Consider the following 19,102-nt stretch of genomic DNA (forward strand, 5'->3'; position numbering starts at 1 on the left):
TTCATCGTCATTTCTCTGCTGTTGGTCCTACGCTTCTCTAAATGTGTTTTTTGAGTTCCTGGGGTTCCAATTGGCCTAGGAACGGTCGTACAAATCAATTTGAAGACCAAAAATTTTCGACTCCAAAAATCGCAAAAAAAGGAAGGTTAACCCCTTTGGATTTTTGGCGAAAATTACGACGACTTTGGAAAGTGCTGCAATTATCTCATCAGGGCACTATTCCGACGTCATTTTGCGAGAGAGATCGATTGAGCGCAGTCCCAATACGCTGCGAGCAACGGATCAAAAGTTACAGCCAAAAAACTGCAGATTTTCATCGTCATTTCTCTGCTGTTGGTCCTACGCTGTTTTAAATGTGTTTTTTGAGTTCCTGGGGTTCCAATTAGCCAAGCAACGGTCGTACAAATCACTTCGGAGATCGAAAATTTTTGACTCCAGAAATCGCCAAGAAAGTAAGGTCAACCCCTTTGGATTTTTGGCGAAAATTTCGACTACTTTGAAAAGTGCTGCGATTAATTCTTTAGGGCGCTATTCCGACGTAATTTTGCGAGAGAAATCGATTGAGCGCAGTCCCAATACGCTGCGAGCAACGGATCAAAAGTTACAGCCAAAAAACTGCAGATTTTCATCGTCATTTCTCTGCTGTTGGTCCTACGCTTTTCTAAATGTGTTTTTTGAGTTCCTGGGGTTCCAATTCCCCAAGGAACGGTCGTACAAATCAATTCGGAGACCAAAAATTTTCGAATATAAAAATCGCAAAAGAAGGAAGGTTAACCCCTTTGGATTTTTGGCGAAAATTACGATGACTTTAAAAAGTGCTGCAATTATCTCTTCAGGGCACTATTCCGACGTAATTTTGCGAGAGAAATCGATTGAGCACAGTCCCAATACGCTGCGAGCAACGGATCAAAAGTTACAGCCAAAAAACTGCAGATTTTCATCGTCATTTCTCTGCTGTTGGTCCTACGCTTCTCTAAATGTGTTTTTTGAGTTCCTGGGGTTCCAATTGGCCTAGGAACGGTCGTACAAATCAATTTGAAGACCAAAAATTTTCGACTCCAGAAATCGCAAAAAAAGGAAGGTTAACCCCTTTGGATTTTTGGCGAAAATTACGACGACTTTGGAAAGTGCTGCAATTATCTCATCAGGGCACTATTCCGACGTCATTTTGCGAGAGAGATCGATTGAGCGCAGTCCCAATACGCTGCGAGCAACGGATCAAAAGTTACAGCCAAAAAACTGCAGATTTTCATCGTCATTTCTCTGCTGTTGGTCCTACGCTGTTTTAAATGTGTTTTTTGAGTTCCTGGGGTTCCAATTAGCCAAGCAACGGTCGTACAAATCACTTCGGAGATCGAAAATTTTCGACTCCTCAAATCGTAAAAAAAAAGTAAGGTTAACCACTTTGAATTTTTGGCGAAAATTCCGACGACTTTGAAAAATGCTGCAATTAATTCTTTAGGGCACTATTCCGACGTAATTTTGCGAGAGAAATCGATTAAGCGCAGTCCCAATACGCTGCGAGCAACGGATCAAAAGTTACAGCCAAAAAACTGCAGATTTTCATCGTCATTTCTCTGCTGTTGGTCCTACGCTTTTCTAAATGTGTTTTTCGAGTTCCTGGGGTTCCACTCGGCTTAGGAACGGTCGTACGAATCAATTTGAAGACCAAAAATTTTTGACTCCAGAAATCGCCAAGAAAGTAAGGTCAACCCCTTTGGATTTTTGGCGAAAATTTCGACTACTTTGAAAAGTGCTGCGATTAATTCTTTAGGGCGCTATTCCGACACAATTTTGCGAGAGAAATCGATTGAGCGCAGTCCCAATACGCTGCGAGCAACGGATCAAAAGTTACAGCCAAAAAACTGCAGATTTTCATCGTCATTTCTCTGCTGTTGGTCCTACGCTTTTCTAAATGTGTTTTTTGAGTTCCTGGGGTTCCAATTCCCCAAGGAACGGTCGTACAAATCAATTCGGAGACCAAAAATTTTCGAATATAAAAATCGCAAAAGAAGGAAGGTTAACCCCTTTGGATTTTTGGCGAAAATTACGACGACTTTAAAAAGTGCTGCAATTATCTCTTCAGGGCACTATTCCGACGTAATTTTGCGAGAGAAATCGATTGAGCACAGTCCCAATACGCTGCGAGCAACGGATCAAAAGTTACAGCCAAAAAACTGCAGATTTTCATCGTCATTTCTCTGCTGTTGGTCCTACGCTTCTCTAAATGTGTTTTTTGAGTTCCTGGGGTTCCAATTGGCCTAGGAACGGTCGTACAAATCAATTTGAAGACCAAAAATTTTCGACTCCAAAAATCGCAAAAAAAGGAAGGTTAACCCCTTTGGATTTTTGGCGAAAATTACGACGACTTTGGAAAGTGCTGCAATTATCTCATCAGGGCACTATTCCGACGTCATTTTGCGAGAGAGATCGATTGAGCGCAGTCCCAATACGCTGCGAGCAACGGATCAAAAGTTACAGCCAAAAAACTGCAGATTTTCATCGTCATTTCTCTGCTGTTGGTCCTACGCTGTTTTAAATGTGTTTTTTGAGTTCCTGGGGTTCCAATTAGCCAAGCAACGGTCGTACAAATCACTTCGGAGATCGAAAATTTTTGACTCCAGAAATCGCCAAGAAAGTAAGGTCAACCCCTTTGGATTTTTGGCGAAAATTTCGACTACTTTGAAAAGTGCTGCGATTAATTCTTTAGGGCGCTATTCCGACGTAATTTTGCGAGAGAAATCGATTGAGCGCAGTCCCAATACGCTGCGAGCAACGGATCAAAAGTTACAGCCAAAAAACTGCAGATTTTCATCGTCATTTCTCTGCTGTTGGTCCTACGCTTTTCTAAATGTGTTTTTTGAGTTCCTGGGGTTCCAATTCCCCAAGGAACGGTCGTACAAATCAATTCGGAGACCAAAAATTTTCGAATATAAAAATCGCAAAAGAAGGAAGGTTAACCCCTTTGGATTTTTGGCGAAAATTACGACGACTTTAAAAAGTGCTGCAATTATCTCTTCAGGGCACTATTCCGACGTAATTTTGCGAGAGAAATCGATTGAGCACAGTCCCAATACGCTGCGAGCAACGGATCAAAAGTTACAGCCAAAAAACTGCAGATTTTCATCGTCATTTCTCTGCTGTTGGTCCTACGCTTCTCTAAATGTGTTTTTTGAGTTCCTGGGGTTCCAATTGGCCTAGGAACGGTCGTACAAATCAATTTGAAGACCAAAAATTTTCGACTCCAGAAATCGCAAAAAAAGGAAGGTTAACCCCTTTGGATTTTTGGCGAAAATTACGACGACTTTGGAAAGTGCTGCAATTATCTCATCAGGGCACTATTCCGACGTCATTTTGCGAGAGAGATCGATTGAGCGCAGTCCCAATACGCTGCGAGCAACGGATCAAAAGTTACAGCCAAAAAACTGCAGATTTTCATCGTCATTTCTCTGCTGTTGGTCCTACGCTGTTTTAAATGTGTTTTTTGAGTTCCTGGGGTTCCAATTAGCCAAGCAACGGTCGTACAAATCACTTCGGAGATCGAAAATTTTCGACTCCTAAAATCGTAAAAAAAAAGTAAGGTTAACCACTTCGGATTTTTGGCGAAAATTTCGACTACTTTGAAAAGTGCTGCGATTAATTTTTTAGGGCGCCATTCCGACACAATTTTGCGAGAGAAATTGATTGAGCGCAGTCCCAATACGCTGCGAGCAACGGATCAAAAGTTACAGCCAAAAAACTGCAGATTTTCATCGTCATTTCTCTGCTGTTGGTCCTACGCTTTTCTAAATGTGTTTTTCGAGTTTCCGGGGTTCCAATTGGCCTAGGAACGGTCGTACAAATCAATTTGAAGACCAAAAATTTTCGACTCCAAAAATCGCAAAAAAAGGAAGGTTAACCCCTTTGGATTTTTGGCGAAAATTACGACGACTTTGGAAAGTGCTGCTATTATCTTATCAGGGCTCTATTCCGACGTTATTTTGCGAGAGAAATCGATTGAGCGCAGTCCTAATACGCTGCGAGCAACGGATCAAAAGTTACAGCCAAAAAACTGCAGATTTTCATCGTCATTTCTCTGCTGTTGGTCCTACGCTGTTTTAAATGTGTTTTTTGAGTTCCTGGGGTTCCAATTAGCCAAGCAACGGTCGTACAAATCACTTCGGAGATCAAAAATTTTCGACTCCAAGAATCGTAAAAAAAAAAGTAAGGTTAACCCCTTTTGATTTTTGGCGAAAATTACGACGACTTTAAAAAGTGCTGCAATTATCTCTTCACGGCACCATTCCGACGTAATTTTGCGAGAGAAATCGATTGAGCGCAGTCCCAATACGCTGCGAGCAACGGATCAAAAGTTACAGCCAAAAAACTGCAGATTTTCATCGTCATTTCTCTGCTGTTGGTCCTACGCTTTTCTAAATGTGTTTTTTGAGTTCCTGGGGTTCCAATTCCCCAAGGAACGGTCGTACAAATCAATTCGGAGACCAAAAATTTTCGAATATAAAAATCGCAAAAGAAGGAAGGTTAACCCCTTTGGATTTTTGGCGAAAATTACGACGACTTTAAAAAGTGCTGCAATTATCTCTTCAGGGCACTATTCCGACGTAATTTTGCGAGAGAAATCGATTGAGCACAGTCCCAATACGCTGCGAGCAACGGATCAAAAGTTACAGCCAAAAAACTGCAGATTTTCATCGTCATTTTTCTGTTGTTGGTCCTACGCTGTTTTAAATGTGTTTTTTGAGTTCCTGGGGTTCCAATTAGCCAAGCAACGGTCGTACAAATCACTTCGGAGATCAAAAATTTTCGACTCCAAGAATCGTAAAAAAAAAAGTAAGGTTAACCCCTTTTGATTTTTGGCGAAAATTACGACGACTTTAAAAAGTGCTGCAATTATCTCTTCACGGCACCATTCCGACGTAATTTTGCGAGAGAAATCGATTGAGCGCAGTCCCAATACGCTGCGAGCAACGGATCAAAAGTTACAGCCAAAAAACTGCAGATTTCCATTGTCATTTCTCTGCTGTCGGTCCTACGCCTTTTTCAATGCGTGTTTCGAGTTACTGGGGTTCCGATTAGCCAAGAAACGGTCATACAAATTAATTCGGAGACCTGAAATTTTCAGCTCCAAAAATCGCAAATAAGTGAGGCTAACCCCTTTGGATTTTTGGCGAAAATTTTGACGACTTCGAAAGATGCTGCAAATAATTTCTTAGGGTACTATACCGACGTAATTTTGCGATAGAAATCGATTGATCGCATTTCGAATGCGCTGCGAGCAACGGATCAAGAGTTACAGTCAAAAAACGAGAGACGTATTTTCTCAATTTTTCTGCTGCTGGTCTTTGCGTCGCCATTTCTCTGCCGTTGGTTCTGCGCTTTTTTTGTTGTGTTTTATGAGTTCCTGGGCGTCCAATTAATCTAGAAAGAGTCATACAAATGGATACCGAGACGAAAAATTCTCGGCTCCAAAAATGACTAAAAAAGTAACGCTAACCTCTTTGGATTTCTGGCAAAAATTTTGACGATTCTGAAAAGTGCTGCAATAAATTCTTTCAGGCACCATTCCGACGTAATTTCGCGAGAGAAATCGATTAAGCGCAGTCCGATAACGTTGCGAGCAACGGACCAAAAGTTACAGTGAAAAAACCAAGGATCAGTCTTGTCACTTCTGCTACTGCTGGTCTCTCCTTCGTTCTTCTTCTGCTGTTGGTCTTACGCTCTTTATGGTGCATTCTTCTCGTTCGTTGGGACCCGATCAGTTCGAAAAGTGCCACACAAATCAATTTGTAGACAAACGATTTTTGGCCCGAAAAAAAGTCAGGCCTCCCGAATTCTCTGGCAAATATCTTGAGCATTCGGAATTACCTTGATGCCCTATATTCTTGTCATTTTGCCAATGGTATCGATTGCCCGCAGTCCGAATACGCTACGAGCAACAGATCAAAAGTTACACCTGAAATGCATGAAATATGCGACGTGTACTTGGAAGGGTGGGAAGAAAAATTACAAATTGCCAATCGAAAGTTACAGTTCATTTAATATGCCCTATTAATAGTACAAGGTTTGTTAGTCGATATACAGTAATTCAATAAGGCGACAAACCGAATTAGAGTGAAAGACAAAGAGAAATGCACTCATATGTACAAAGATCACATAAGAAATCTAATGATTATATGGGGACGTAGGTGTGTAGTATACTTTGTCTCAAGCAGAATGTGAAAAATACTGTGTCAGATAGTCACTATCATAGTTTCAACGTAATATAGCTTCAGTTTCGCCCCGAGGACTGGTGGAACATACTTCTGCCAGGATAGATACATGATAAATGATTCGTACTGTCTGTATTTTATGTAACCTGTATTAAAATGAATAAAAAAATGCATTTCAACCGCTTCCTTTTATATTTCCATAACTGTTGGTCCGTAACTGTTATTGATCTAGATCAGTTTTTCGTACATTTGAGAGTCCAATTAACCTAGAGAGGATCATACAAATCTAGTCTAAGACGAAATATTATTTTAATAAAAAAAAATTTTAAATTAGGTTGTTCCTTTCGGATTTTTGATCGAAATTTTTCGATTCCGAAAAGTACTATAAACAATTTTCCGTTCCACTTCATCGAAATAATTGAGCGCGAGACATATATTGCGCGCAGTCTGAATACGCTGCGAGCAACGGATCGAAAGTTGCAGGCTAAAAAACAAAAGATTTTCTTCGGAAATTCTCTGCTACTGATCCTACGCACTTTTTGATGTCTTTTCTGCGTATCTGGATTTCCAATCATACATAATATGTACCCCAACCTATGTGAAATGATATATATATATATAAAATAACGTACGAGTTAAACTGTGTGCATTATTTTATTTAACAAAAAAATAGCATTCTAACTAACATTGATGTATTAATGAAATCTTACATTGAAAGGATTGCAGCAACCTTCCACTGCAATAAACTTAGAGGCTCTTTCGACATTGCTGCAATATATCTGCAATGTCGCATGTAATATTACAAATGTTGCAGATTACGACACTACAATGTTGCTGCTATAATGATTGCTATACGGGTATGACTGATCCATTTTGATAATATCCGAAATCAAAAGCGATTTTGAAAAACAACGGAGATGAAATCTGCATGTATGCCATATTGACGTATCTTTACAGATTATCAAAAGGTGCACATGAGCGGATCCACGTCACTTCACTCAAAAAAAAAACCGTCAAGTCACGGATCTTTGCGCCATTTGAAATATCCGTAGTATTATGTGAAAAAAAAAAAACAATTTCAAGGATTTTGAAATTTTTTCAAAAATGGCCGAGTTCGAGCTATGTAAAGTTTTGTATATCACTGTTGCACTGCTATGTTTGAAAATTCATATCTCCGAAAGTATACATCGGAGCGGACTGATCCTACAATCGTGCTGTTCGTAAAGGAATGCGCTTCGATAAAAAAAAATTTGTTTGGGAAAAAAAAATTTCTTTCAATATTTTTTTACCGTGTCTTTTTTTGATTTCGCTGCCATTTCCGCGGGACTAACAACAATTCATGGAGATAATTTTTTTCGGATACCTGTATCCTTCCTCTTTAATCGAAAAAAAAAAAATTGATGGAGAAGTTACTAGGGCCGGAGAAAAAAAATGAAACGTCTCGTCGCGCGTCACCGCGCGCGCCGATCACGGCAGCGCTACTCCCGCGAACTCGGTGTGTTGCGTATATTATATTATACCTCTAACACACTTTCCTCCTCCGCCACACTTCTTTCTGCACGAGCGGTAGCTATCGCCAGCAGCATATGCGATGGGGCTTTCCATCCATTATCGTCCACGTTTGACCTCAACATTTTTTCCTTAATCAATTTTTTTTGATACGTTGTAGTACTATATTAAAAGATGATCTGTGATTGTGAAATTTTCTTTAGCAAACGGTTTTTTTTTAAGTAAATAAGTATATTGGTCATTGAAATTAGATTTAGAAAACTACATTTTTTATTTCGGTTTATAACAACATTAACAAATGACAGATTTTCTTCCATTGTTAAGAATGAATATAGAATGTGAAACTAATAATATATTATTGGTGGAGACTATTTCATCTTTAAGAACAAGCATGAAATTTTGAACTAATAAAACTTATAGATGAAAAACAATTAAATAAAAAATGACTTGCACGTGATTCTCTAAAAATGTTGATGCAAGATTTTAAATTATACATGATTAAAATTTAGCATGTTTGTTTCGATTTTTATTTATGCTAGTTTTAGTATGTATATTACTTAAAAACATCTCACATCGTTAACACAGTAATGAATATTGAGTACTGCATGTTTTGATTTGCAGCTTCTGTTTGTGTATGTATGTTTGTGTACATTTTTTCGTGTATTTTCTCGATCCTTATGTTCCCTTTCTAATAGGAACTGATTGTTTTTTAGGTAAGCCTAGATCGTTTGATAAGTAGAACAAAATGTACCTGCAAGGCTGGTTTATCGGTTTGAGGTTGCAAACATGTAGCAGCGGTCTGCATTTTCATAAATAATGAATGCTCGCAATCAAAAACTGATCAGCCGCAATGTTGGAATCGGCCTAGTCTCAGCCAAGTTGATAAATGTAAAAAAGGTTGCACTATTGTTAAAATGTTTCCAGATAAGGAACAATTGATTGATTGTAACGCGACGTATACATTTAACGACGTCCAAAATGTACCGCATGAGATGGAAAATTCTTTGTTTGGCCAATACTTGGAATATGAAACAGCTATTGAACCGCTAAGAAAAACTGCGAGAGAGGAAGAGAAAAAAAGAAAAGAACGGGCATATAATATTGTGGATCAAATTTATAGCTTACAAGAATCGAGACGCGATTATAGGTACTACGAAATTTCGTCAGTCGATGATTTGAAGATGCGACTGAAAAAATCTACGTGCCCTCGTGAATTGCAATCGAAGTACGAAGAAAATATTGTAGCAAACAGGAGTGAGTGTTTGACTATTAGCGTATTATCTGAAGGTCAATTAGATTGCGTCCAATGGTTTGAAGAAAGAGCAAAACGAATTACATGCTCCAACAAAGCTCACCGTACAAAAACGAGGCGAGAGGCATTCGAATCTTTGGCGACACAATTCGAAAAGACTAAATTTGATGGCAAAATGACAGAAGCTATGAAATATGGTCTTGAAATAGAGCCGGATGCAAGAAAGTCTTTTGAAGAGCAAACTGGATTGAAAGTCAATTTAGTAGGGTTAAATATAATATACGCAACACACCGAGTTCGCGGGAGTAGCGCTGCCGTGATCGGCGCGCGCGGTGACGCGCGACGAGACGTTTCATTTTTTTTCTCCGGCCCTAGTAACTTCTCCATCAATTTTTTTTTTTAGGATTAAAGAGGAAGGATACAGGTATCCGAAAAAAATTGTCTCCATGAATTGTTGTTAGTCCCACGGAAATGGCAGCGAAATCAAAAAAAGAAACGGTAAAAAAATATTGAAAGAAATTTTTTTTTTCCCAAATAAATTTTTTTTTATCGAAGCGCATTCCTTTACGAACAGCACGATTGCAGGATCAGTCCGCTCCGATGTATACTTTCGGAGATATGAATTTTCAAACATAGCAGTGCAACAGTGATATACAAAACTTTACATAGCTCGAACTCGGCCATTTTTGAAAAAATTTCAAAATCCTTGAAACTGTTTTTTTTTTCACATAATACTACGGATATTTCAAATGGCGCAAAGATCCGTGACTTGACGGTTTTTTTTTGAGTGAAGTGACGTGGATCCGCTGACATAGTCCATTCCGTTTCATGAATTTCATCCGGATTCGTTGGGGAAAGTAGCTGCTAATCTCTTGTAATGTAAATAAAACTTCGTACCAATAAAATACAAAGGCTAACACTGTACGTGGCTGGAGCCAAAATCAGTTTCTGCCTGTGCTGTTCCAATTTCTTCTCTTGAGACAAAGTAATTGCCCATAGTCTTGAATCGTGAAAATCAGCAAATCAGAGGGCGCTACAAAAAGCAATCCTCGTTTTTTTTTAAATTTTCTTGTTCGTTGGTCCTGCGATGCATGTTTTTAACATCTTTTCTAAAACCAATGGGCCCCAATTCGTCTGGAAAGAATAAATTAAATTGATCTTGAAACGAAAAGTTTTAAGATCGAAAGAAAAGAAAGGGTAACTCTTTGGATTTTTCGGAACATTTTAGCAAATTATAAAGAGTGCTGGAAATAATTTATTCAGACGCTAAACCGATGTAATTTAGGGAGAGAAGTTGATCGGCCGTAGTCTAAAGTCGCTAAGGGCGATAGATTAAACGTTACAGCCAAAAAATTGAAAATTTCAGCGTACCTTTGCAGCTGTTGATTTTTCGAACTTCTCGACGACTTTGCCGAATTTTCATTGACCCAATCGACAGAACAAAGCTCTTTTTGATCAGATCGGAGATGGTTTCGTTATATCTAACAGATTTTTCACCAGTGTCAGACTAGGGATATAAAAAAATTCTAATCTTAGTTTGATTTATTCCATCATTCTTTACTCGTGTTGAAATTATGATATTCGTTGGAAGGTCTTTACGCGATAGTTATTACAAAAGAATGTAAATTTTTCTTGTCTAATTTCAGGCAAAAAGCTTTCCAGATACAGTTTTGATTCTGCTATTACTGTTTTTTTTTTGTGTGTTTTTAGATATGCCCCAAGTGTCACATCCCCACTGTCCTCTGCACCTAGATATTAGGTACACTCTATAGTTAACTGTGAGTCGTTTCCCGCCTTTCTTTACTTCGTACGTTTTATTTCTTTCAGCCACTTGTGTAGATTTTTCAGGCTACTTTTATATTAAATCGCTTGCGCAGTTTGTTCTTCTTCCGTCCTTCACTGTAAACGAAGTAATCTTAACGATAATCTGCGTATGCCGCCTTGTATACGTCCGTTAGAGGAAACTTTTAAATATTTGTTGGATACGGAATAAATGCTCCCGCCGATATGACATCTGGCGCGCACGTGCAGTGCAATAAACCACATATGAACAGATATTTGTATTGGGTGGTTAGGCGTACAATATAATAAGTATAAAAAAAAAAAAGATAAGAGGAAATTCTTACCAACACCCGTGAGAAGATTGGTATTGGACGTAACTGTCCCACTACCCTAGGCCCACGTGGTAGAAATGTATGAACAAATTAAAAGACACGAAACATTCTTAGTATTTTAAATCGCTTGCGCAGTTTGTTCTTCTTCCGTCCTTCACTGTAAACGAAGTAATCTTAACGATAATCTGCGTATGCCGCCTTGTATACGTCCGTTAGAGGAAACTTTTAAATATTTGTTGGATATGGAATAAATGCTCCCGCCGATATGACATCTGGCGCGCACGTGCAGTGCAATAAACCACATATGAACAGATATTTGTATTGGGTGGTTAGGCGTACAATATAATAAGTATAAAAAAAAAAAAAGATAAGAGGAAATTCTTACCAACACCCGTGAGAAGATTGGTATTGGACGTAACTGTCCCACTACCCTAGGCCCACGTGGTAGAAATGTATGAACAAATTAAAAGACACGAAACATTTTTTGCCTCTCCTTGATTAATCTCACTTTCTGGAAATTGTGGGGAGCCAATAAAGGAGTTCGCCAAAGTTTTTCAAACTCTACGGGATACTTTGTTAAATAACAGACGTCACTTCAAAACGAGCCTGCAGCCGAATCACTTCAATTTATTTGTGATGAATTAGTGCAATTCTCCAAAGTTCTCTCGGTTTTGTTAAGCGTGTAATTTGCCAGAATATTGTCTTGTGATATTTTTTCCTACTTCGTATTTTGTTCTGGTTAAAGTGTATCATTTCGTTTAAAACTAGTTACGTTTAAATTTTTTTTATGTTAAACCAAATATCTTAGTTAACATTTTGCTACTGTGTTTTAAATCTAATCATTTCATTCAATAAATATTTTGCTCTTGTGTTCTGAACTCTGACTTCGTAAATAATTAATTTAATCACGTATCCTAATAAAGTTCATAAAAGACATTCTCAAATCTCCCGCTGAGCACGCAGAGCTGCCCACAGCCCGAGGCATCAAGCTCGATGAAAGGTAAGTAGCACCGTTTTATTACAAAATTCAGCGTTCGTTTCAGGTAATCGTTGTATAATAATTTTTGAGTACCATTATCTTCGAATCAAACCACGTAGCCAGTTGGTGTTTCCGTGCACAAATAATGGTCAGTCCAAACACATCCCATAACACAAGAACATCAGGCTATGGTTTTCCGTCGTTCATTACTGATGGTGCTAAATCTCGAAATCGGAAGCAGACCTCCAGTATTTATATTCTTAGTATTTTTAGACACAGCATCTGAATGCAAATTGTGAGTCAATGATCAAAATTTGCCAGTCTTACAGCCAAAAATCGAACAGCAACAATATAGAAGCGGATATAGCGAATATAGTTCGCACATTAACATTGTAGAAAATTGAGTAGCTTGTGCAAATGATTACCTGTTGTTGATTCCTCGCAAAATTCTAATCCGTGATAGTGAGCATCTGATTTTTTCCGAGTCGGTGCATCAGCAGATGGAAGCAAATTCTATTCCGATCAGCGTGACAAATTGCTAGAAATTTTCATAGGTGCAGCAGTAAGGTGTATAGAATTTACGCCTATGCTACGGCTCCCAGGCTATTTAACATGCTACCACGTGTGTCGGATTCCCTTCCAAAAGCGCGTTAGGCGCGTTTCGTGATCGAAACGCCTAATCTCAAGCAACCAGGGTAACATCACACCAATGCGCCTAATTACAAAGGACCTACGCATACATAGTCAAACCGCTTAATTACAACCGACGCATAGTGCGTTGCGTAGAGTAAGTAGTTTTTTTTGCCTAATGGAAGACAAATTTTCGTACAAGGTTGCGCGTTCTGCCAGTTGACGTTACAGCAAGTCATACACATGCACACGTACAAAACACAACATAACCTCAACTACAGCGTTGATAAACGCATAAACAAACATGATGCGTCCACATCGCGTTGACTCGCATCGTCTCACGAATTTGATAAAATGTTCAATTATTCGGTTAAGGGCTGTAAGAATCACGGTGGGACTTACTGAGGTAAAAGCATTCGTATTTCCACTATGCATGAACTGAAGAATTCATTCAACGTTTCATGTGCCACATTCTCATTTACCTCGGAATTTTTTTAACGATTTTGAATTGACCGCTCATTGTGACGTCACTGGCGACACTTTTCTATTGGTTCGTTAAATAAACTGCGCTGTAGGACACCTAACTCCATACATTATAAGTCAACCCCAGTAACATAATTCGGAGCGCCTGATCAGGAACGTAATTTAGATTGTTTTCTTCAGAAAGACTTACATCAATTAATTTACAGAGTGAATTGCTAACGATTGCATGGACCATCGTCGGTTAACATTAAATGAGCATGCGCTACAATCCGAAAGCAGTTGTTTGCCAGGGTTACCAACTATACCAATGTATTTTTCTGAGGGAAATCGACTGTGTGTAGTCTCAAGTCACTAAGATTTTAACGTTTCTCAAGAGAAAAATACGCTAGAACCAATGTATGCAGAGAATATATTCTAGAAAATGTACTCTCGAGTTTCCGTGGTCAACTGTTGCCAAATTATAGCCGAAAATCGAAAGAATCTTTATATTAAAAAATTGGCTTTTCCAATTGTTCAACAGTGCTGTTTTTTTAATTCCTAAGTTCCTAATTAGAGGTGTGTTCTTCTACAAAAAATTTCATAATCATTTGAAAACTCGAAAAATGAAAAGTTAGAAAATTGCTTAGATCTGTTCGTATGTAACATGCAAACCAATTTTTGTTATTTTTGTACAACTCTCGTAATCGAAACGACCAATGGTAAATTACATCTAATTTATCTATATTCTAAATGAAAATGATTATTTCAGGCGCTAAATATAACCGCAATGCAATATTCGATCAGTAATTATTCATCCTACTGTATAATATAACATCCCCCAATATCATCGCATCACCACACAGTATTCTTATGTAACACTGCAGTTCGTTATTACATGTAATTTTTGTCTCCATCATTGGCGGCACCTGGGATTTGCCGGATATTGTTTCTGTAGTCGTCTAACGACGCTCTGATATATCCTCGAGTTCCTCCTTTCGTAGGGACGCCTCCAGGCCTCTCTGCGGCTGTCGATACTCGTCGGACGTCGCTTGACTCCCGGTGCATGAACGAGAAAGGCACCATCGAGAACGACGAGACGGTAACTCAAAAGACACATCTCCAGCATCTGTTAATAACGCGAAACAGACAGATATATTATTGCGACGGTTCGACACTGTAATTAATTTCCAAATTGATTCACCTGCGCCATTTTGTCCTGCCGCCCTTCCCACGACATATCCTCGGTATAAAGCGGATCTTCGCGTGTACCGATGTACATCGGCTCCCACCTGTGATGCGGAAACTCCCTTCTGGTTACGACGGAGGGTCTAACCCTGCCGGGGTCGGGCCTTAGCATCCACCTCGTCAGGCCCGGAAATTTCTGGCAATGAGCGCAGACGAACCTGTGAAAGTACCCAGCGACACCGGCTCTGGCTGCCATGAGTAGTTCGTGCTTGGTGTTGGGTGGTTTCTCGTTGGCCTCGACCTCGAACGCAGGAACGACGAACACAACGCCGACCCTGGGCGGACGTCCGCGAACCATTTCGACAAAGCCTGAGGCGAGATTCTCGCTGGGAAGCAGCTCGATATCGGAGACGAGGACCCTGGGGGTGCGGGCGTTGCTCCTGGCGACGTTCCGGGCGACATTAACGGGGTACATCATGTTCCTGGATTTTCGCTCGGTCTCGGACTCCCGTAGCTGGATGTCCGAGGCCGCGCAGTCGCCTGGTGCCTGGACCCTGGGCCTTAGAGCTGGCGGTCTACCCGCGGGAAATATCAGCTGCACCGTTACCTTCGCCATCCCCGGCTCGCAACCGCAGGCCCTCTCGAGCAGGGCGACGGCCAGCCCGGCGTCTAGGCCAGGAGCGAAAACGGCCAGGCTGATGGGGCCCTCCCACCTCCTCGCGAGCTCTACCACGGCGTAGACCTGCTCGGCGGTAGCATGGGTGCAGAGAGTGACCGGGGGCGCCTCGGCGCCGGCGGGGCCCCTCAGGACCCCCGACAGGACCCGGTAAGGCCCCTTTTCTCCGGCCTCCGGGGACCAGGCGACATCGGCCGAGGTGTAGGACAACGAGTGCGGGAGGCCGTGGGCCCATTCGCAGAAACTCTGGTTCCGCGGCCTCCTTCCGGCCATGTAGACACCCGCCGCGTAGACTAGACCCAACTCTTGTATCTGTTCGGTTATCGCGACGGGCTGTTTAGCCCGGGCCGTTTTTTCCGACCAAACGAGGACCGAGCTTCCGCGGGAGGCTAGGAGGTGGGCGAATGTCACAACGGCGACGAGACCGGCAGCGAAAACCGCGATCCGACGCCCCCGGCGCAAACCCGAGACCATGAGGACCCCTGGAAAAGGGCAGGGCCTTACCGAAAGCCGGGACCGATTCGCACGCCTGGTCTTGTTGTGCAGGTCGCAAAGATTACAAAACTCGAACACAGCACTGCGCCGTTAACGCACCCCCGAACTCCGTCCTAGGCCTGGCAGCTTCACCCTGACGAAAGACGATCGATGCGAGACGGCCAGGGCCGTATTACGGTTCGCTTCGTGATTTTCTTCTTTTTTTTTTCTTTTTTTTACCCTCAGAGATGCATCGGCTCCTGTTTATTCTTGGACTACCCGTACATCGTGGGGAAGGCTGAAGAGATTCGTGATATTGTCGAAGAAGGTCGTAGGTTTTTTTTTCTCTAGGTGCATGCTGAACTGTGAGGAAAGCAAAGGATTATAAAATGTAAAAATTAATTGACATATTGCACAAGTTCAGGTATGTTGCGGTTAAAATATAAAGTCTCTTCGTCACTCCCTTTCCTGGAGAGTTTTTTTCCCGGTCAATTGTCGTTTAAAAATTCATGGCTATAATTGTAACGATAACCGACCAGTCAAGCAGCCACAAGTGAATTCTCCAATTACTCAACGTACATTACTGTACACGGTTATATTGAGGCATGCAACCTCGTAGCATCAATTTATTATAGAGATAAATTGCGTCCCCGATCGAAATGACGTTATATATATAGGTATACTAGGTATATCTATATCTATGTATAAACTACATCATATCCTGGCGACTGCAACGTGGCAGCTGAAAACTGACTGCAAAAACACTAACGCTTTTCCTTCCGCTCTATACTCTATCTACATACGTTAAGTATCCATAGTACTACCACTAGTAAGTATGCAATATATTCTTACTTTACCACTTTGCAGTATCTTTCTTCCTCTGTATATTGTTGATAATTAGCGTTGTCTAAGACTGCGCTTGATATGAGAAGAAATAAATTGTCTACATATTCCTGATCATGTCACACACACAGATGTATACGTATGTGTGTATATGTGTATTTGTTTTTTACGAACCAATCACCGAATTTCCATGTCAGAGAAACAAGTAAAATGAATCAAGTAAGAGGATATCTCGGCTTTTACCGTCTACGTCACGGGGTGGCTGGCCGGCGCCTTGTCAAGTCTTCATTGATTGCATTCTGCAGCTAATTTTAGCGCAACCTGAGAGGGGATCAGGAGAGGGTTGTTTGGGGGCAGAAAGAGAGTGAGGAACTGCAGTCCTTTGCTGCGGGTTCATACGCGGCGGAATAATTCATAATCGCGAAGTGCCGCAGGATGATCAGAGGCATATTCATTACACCATGCAGTCATCGTGGATCGGTCTCACGATTGAACATCAGATTACCAGTGTAGCTGTTTGTTTCATTACAATTACGCCAAGGTAATTAGTTAAATAATTTATCAAAGTTAGGAGTTTGGCAATTGTGATTTAGGGTGATACTGTGTCATCATCGAGAACAAGCGGCTTTAGGCTGGCCATGAGCCAGCTCTTGAACTTCCCGTATTCACACCGCAGCCCAGGTTCCAAGTTCACAAAGAAAAAATAATAATAATATCCAATTCGAATTTCGAACTACAAATTCAGATTTGTGGTTAACGATATAAAAGTTCTCAGGTACCACATTACATGAAAATATGGTTATTTATTTTATTTTCAACTACTATAGTGAATCCACTATTACAAATTTTGGAAGTCTGACTTTGGATTCGTTATCGGTGACCCAAAAAACCTCCGCTTACTGATTTCGAGCAAAATGCGAATTTGTGCAAATTTTTTTCCACCATATTCGAATTTAGTTATGTGAATAATTCAGAAAGTTCTGTACCGGTTAAAGTCCAAATCTTATCAGCTCTAAGTTTGGAAAAGTCACGTCGATTGAAACCAATATCATTGTAATGTATCATTGGACAAGAAATTGATCATACAGATACATTCGTACATTCATACATACATAGATACGTCTATCCGAAAATGGTCGCAGGTGATTCTTTAGATCTTGAAATGTCGAGATCTAGTGAAATCTCAACTTTTAATAACTCCTTTTTTTCTCTGAAAACAGAAAAACGAGAAGTTGGAAAAACTGCTGTTGCCGTTTAATCGAGATGTTATATTAAATGAGGGGAAATATAGGTTATAAATATACGAAAGCGCAGTTACGCAAATATTATACAGTAAAATCGGAAGTCCAAACCGCGTAACGATATAAGCGCCGACCGATTTCCACAATAACCAGCGTCGAACATTGTGCGTTATCAATTATCGCGGATTAACAGCAAAATGAATTTCAAAAGCGCAGTTACGCAAAAATTAAACACTAAAGTCAGAAGTCAAAACCGCATTAAGTGACGATACAAGCGTCGACCGCTTTCCGCAATCAGGAGCCTCGGACGAAACACGCGCCCGTCTTAATTAACGCCTCTACACTAATAACCGCGGGTATCTATTTTTGTACATATTTCATCTTTACGGACGGCCAGTTAAATCTTACGTATTCCTTTTTTTATTTACATTATGTAGATTATATATTTATGTTCAGATATAAGTTCGAGGTCAGCGAGTCGTACAGAATTTTTTTTTCGAACTATAGCCTATAGTCGAAACTTATTTCTGTAAATATATGTATATCCGCATTTAAAGGCATAATACGGTATATTGGAAAATGTCCTCATGACGTCAGAGCCTGGTTGTCGACGCCATTTTGCCACCACATAACCTAAGTTTTCAACTTTAATGGAGATAAATCATGATTCTTGGGTATTCAAGTTACTCTTGTTAGATAAATTAGTTAAAAGTAATCAATAATGACCCTGTTCTACTATCAACACGCGAAAAACACAGTCAACCGTTAGCTGTCAGCCCGGTTGCATTAGTTTGATTCTTTCTGACCAGATGACGCGTCGCAAAATGACAATCCCAATGCCTATTGCTGCAGGAACTTTTCGCGAGACTCTACTGAGTCTCTGCTGAATTTTCATACACTCATCAACACAATATTGGGCGCACGTACCAGCGTATTTTTGCTCGTAGACCCACGCAAAATGAATAAAAAACAGTGTATAGGTATTCATGTATACACCTAAACAAATTACTGCATATACATATAAGCAATGTACGTTTACTTATCTTATTTAACCGTCACGTGTGAACGAGTCGAGTTTGTAAATCCAGTTGGATTATCGTAGATTTGAAACCTTACGTGGTAAATACATAGGTGTATATATATAGGTATATGAATACCCATTACGCGTAACTTTGCATTCATAATCGCGTATTGAGAGGTTTACAAGGAGAATAGCAGACCTCCGCATCACAGATTCTGTTGAAACTTCTGTGGGTATTTCTTTGGCCCAAAATACGGAGCTTCTGACCTGTAGTTGCATCCATTGGGCCATCCTTCGGTCGATTTACAATTAAAATTATGCTGTCGAAAATTCGCAATGTTCACTTTACTACGGTTCTGAAATGATAATCTATCCACTTAGACTTAAATCTATAAGAACTCGTCATCGAAACTTGAACAGAGGATAATGAAAATTGATATTTCAGGACAAAATATACAATAGGTTTCGTTCAATAAGGCATTACACTAATTTAAATACTAATATAAT

At 40.2% G+C, this 19,102-nt stretch overlaps 2 protein-coding genes across 2 annotated transcripts in view; one reads left to right on the forward strand and one right to left on the reverse strand.

Moving 5' to 3' along the window:
* The window catches only part of LOC124408937 (bestrophin-4), a 341,487-nt gene that overhangs the window by 146,373 nt on the left and 176,012 nt on the right, over window positions 1-19,102 (forward strand). The window lies entirely within an intron of this gene.
* On the reverse strand, window positions 13,813-15,719 carry LOC124408944 (beta-1,4-glucuronyltransferase 1-like). Its single transcript, XM_046886281.1, has 2 exons — window positions 14,357-15,719; window positions 13,813-14,281 (listed from the first exon to the last, which is right to left on the reverse strand). The coding sequence occupies exons 1-2, from the start codon at window positions 15,488-15,490 to the stop codon at window positions 14,069-14,071; spliced, it is 1,347 nt and encodes a 448-aa protein (XP_046742237.1). The 5' UTR covers window positions 15,491-15,719; the 3' UTR covers window positions 13,813-14,068.

Source organism: Diprion similis, chromosome 8 (assembly GCF_021155765.1).
Source record: "Diprion similis isolate iyDipSimi1 chromosome 8, iyDipSimi1.1, whole genome shotgun sequence".
NCBI classification, from domain to species: domain Eukaryota; kingdom Metazoa; phylum Arthropoda; class Insecta; order Hymenoptera; family Diprionidae; genus Diprion; species Diprion similis.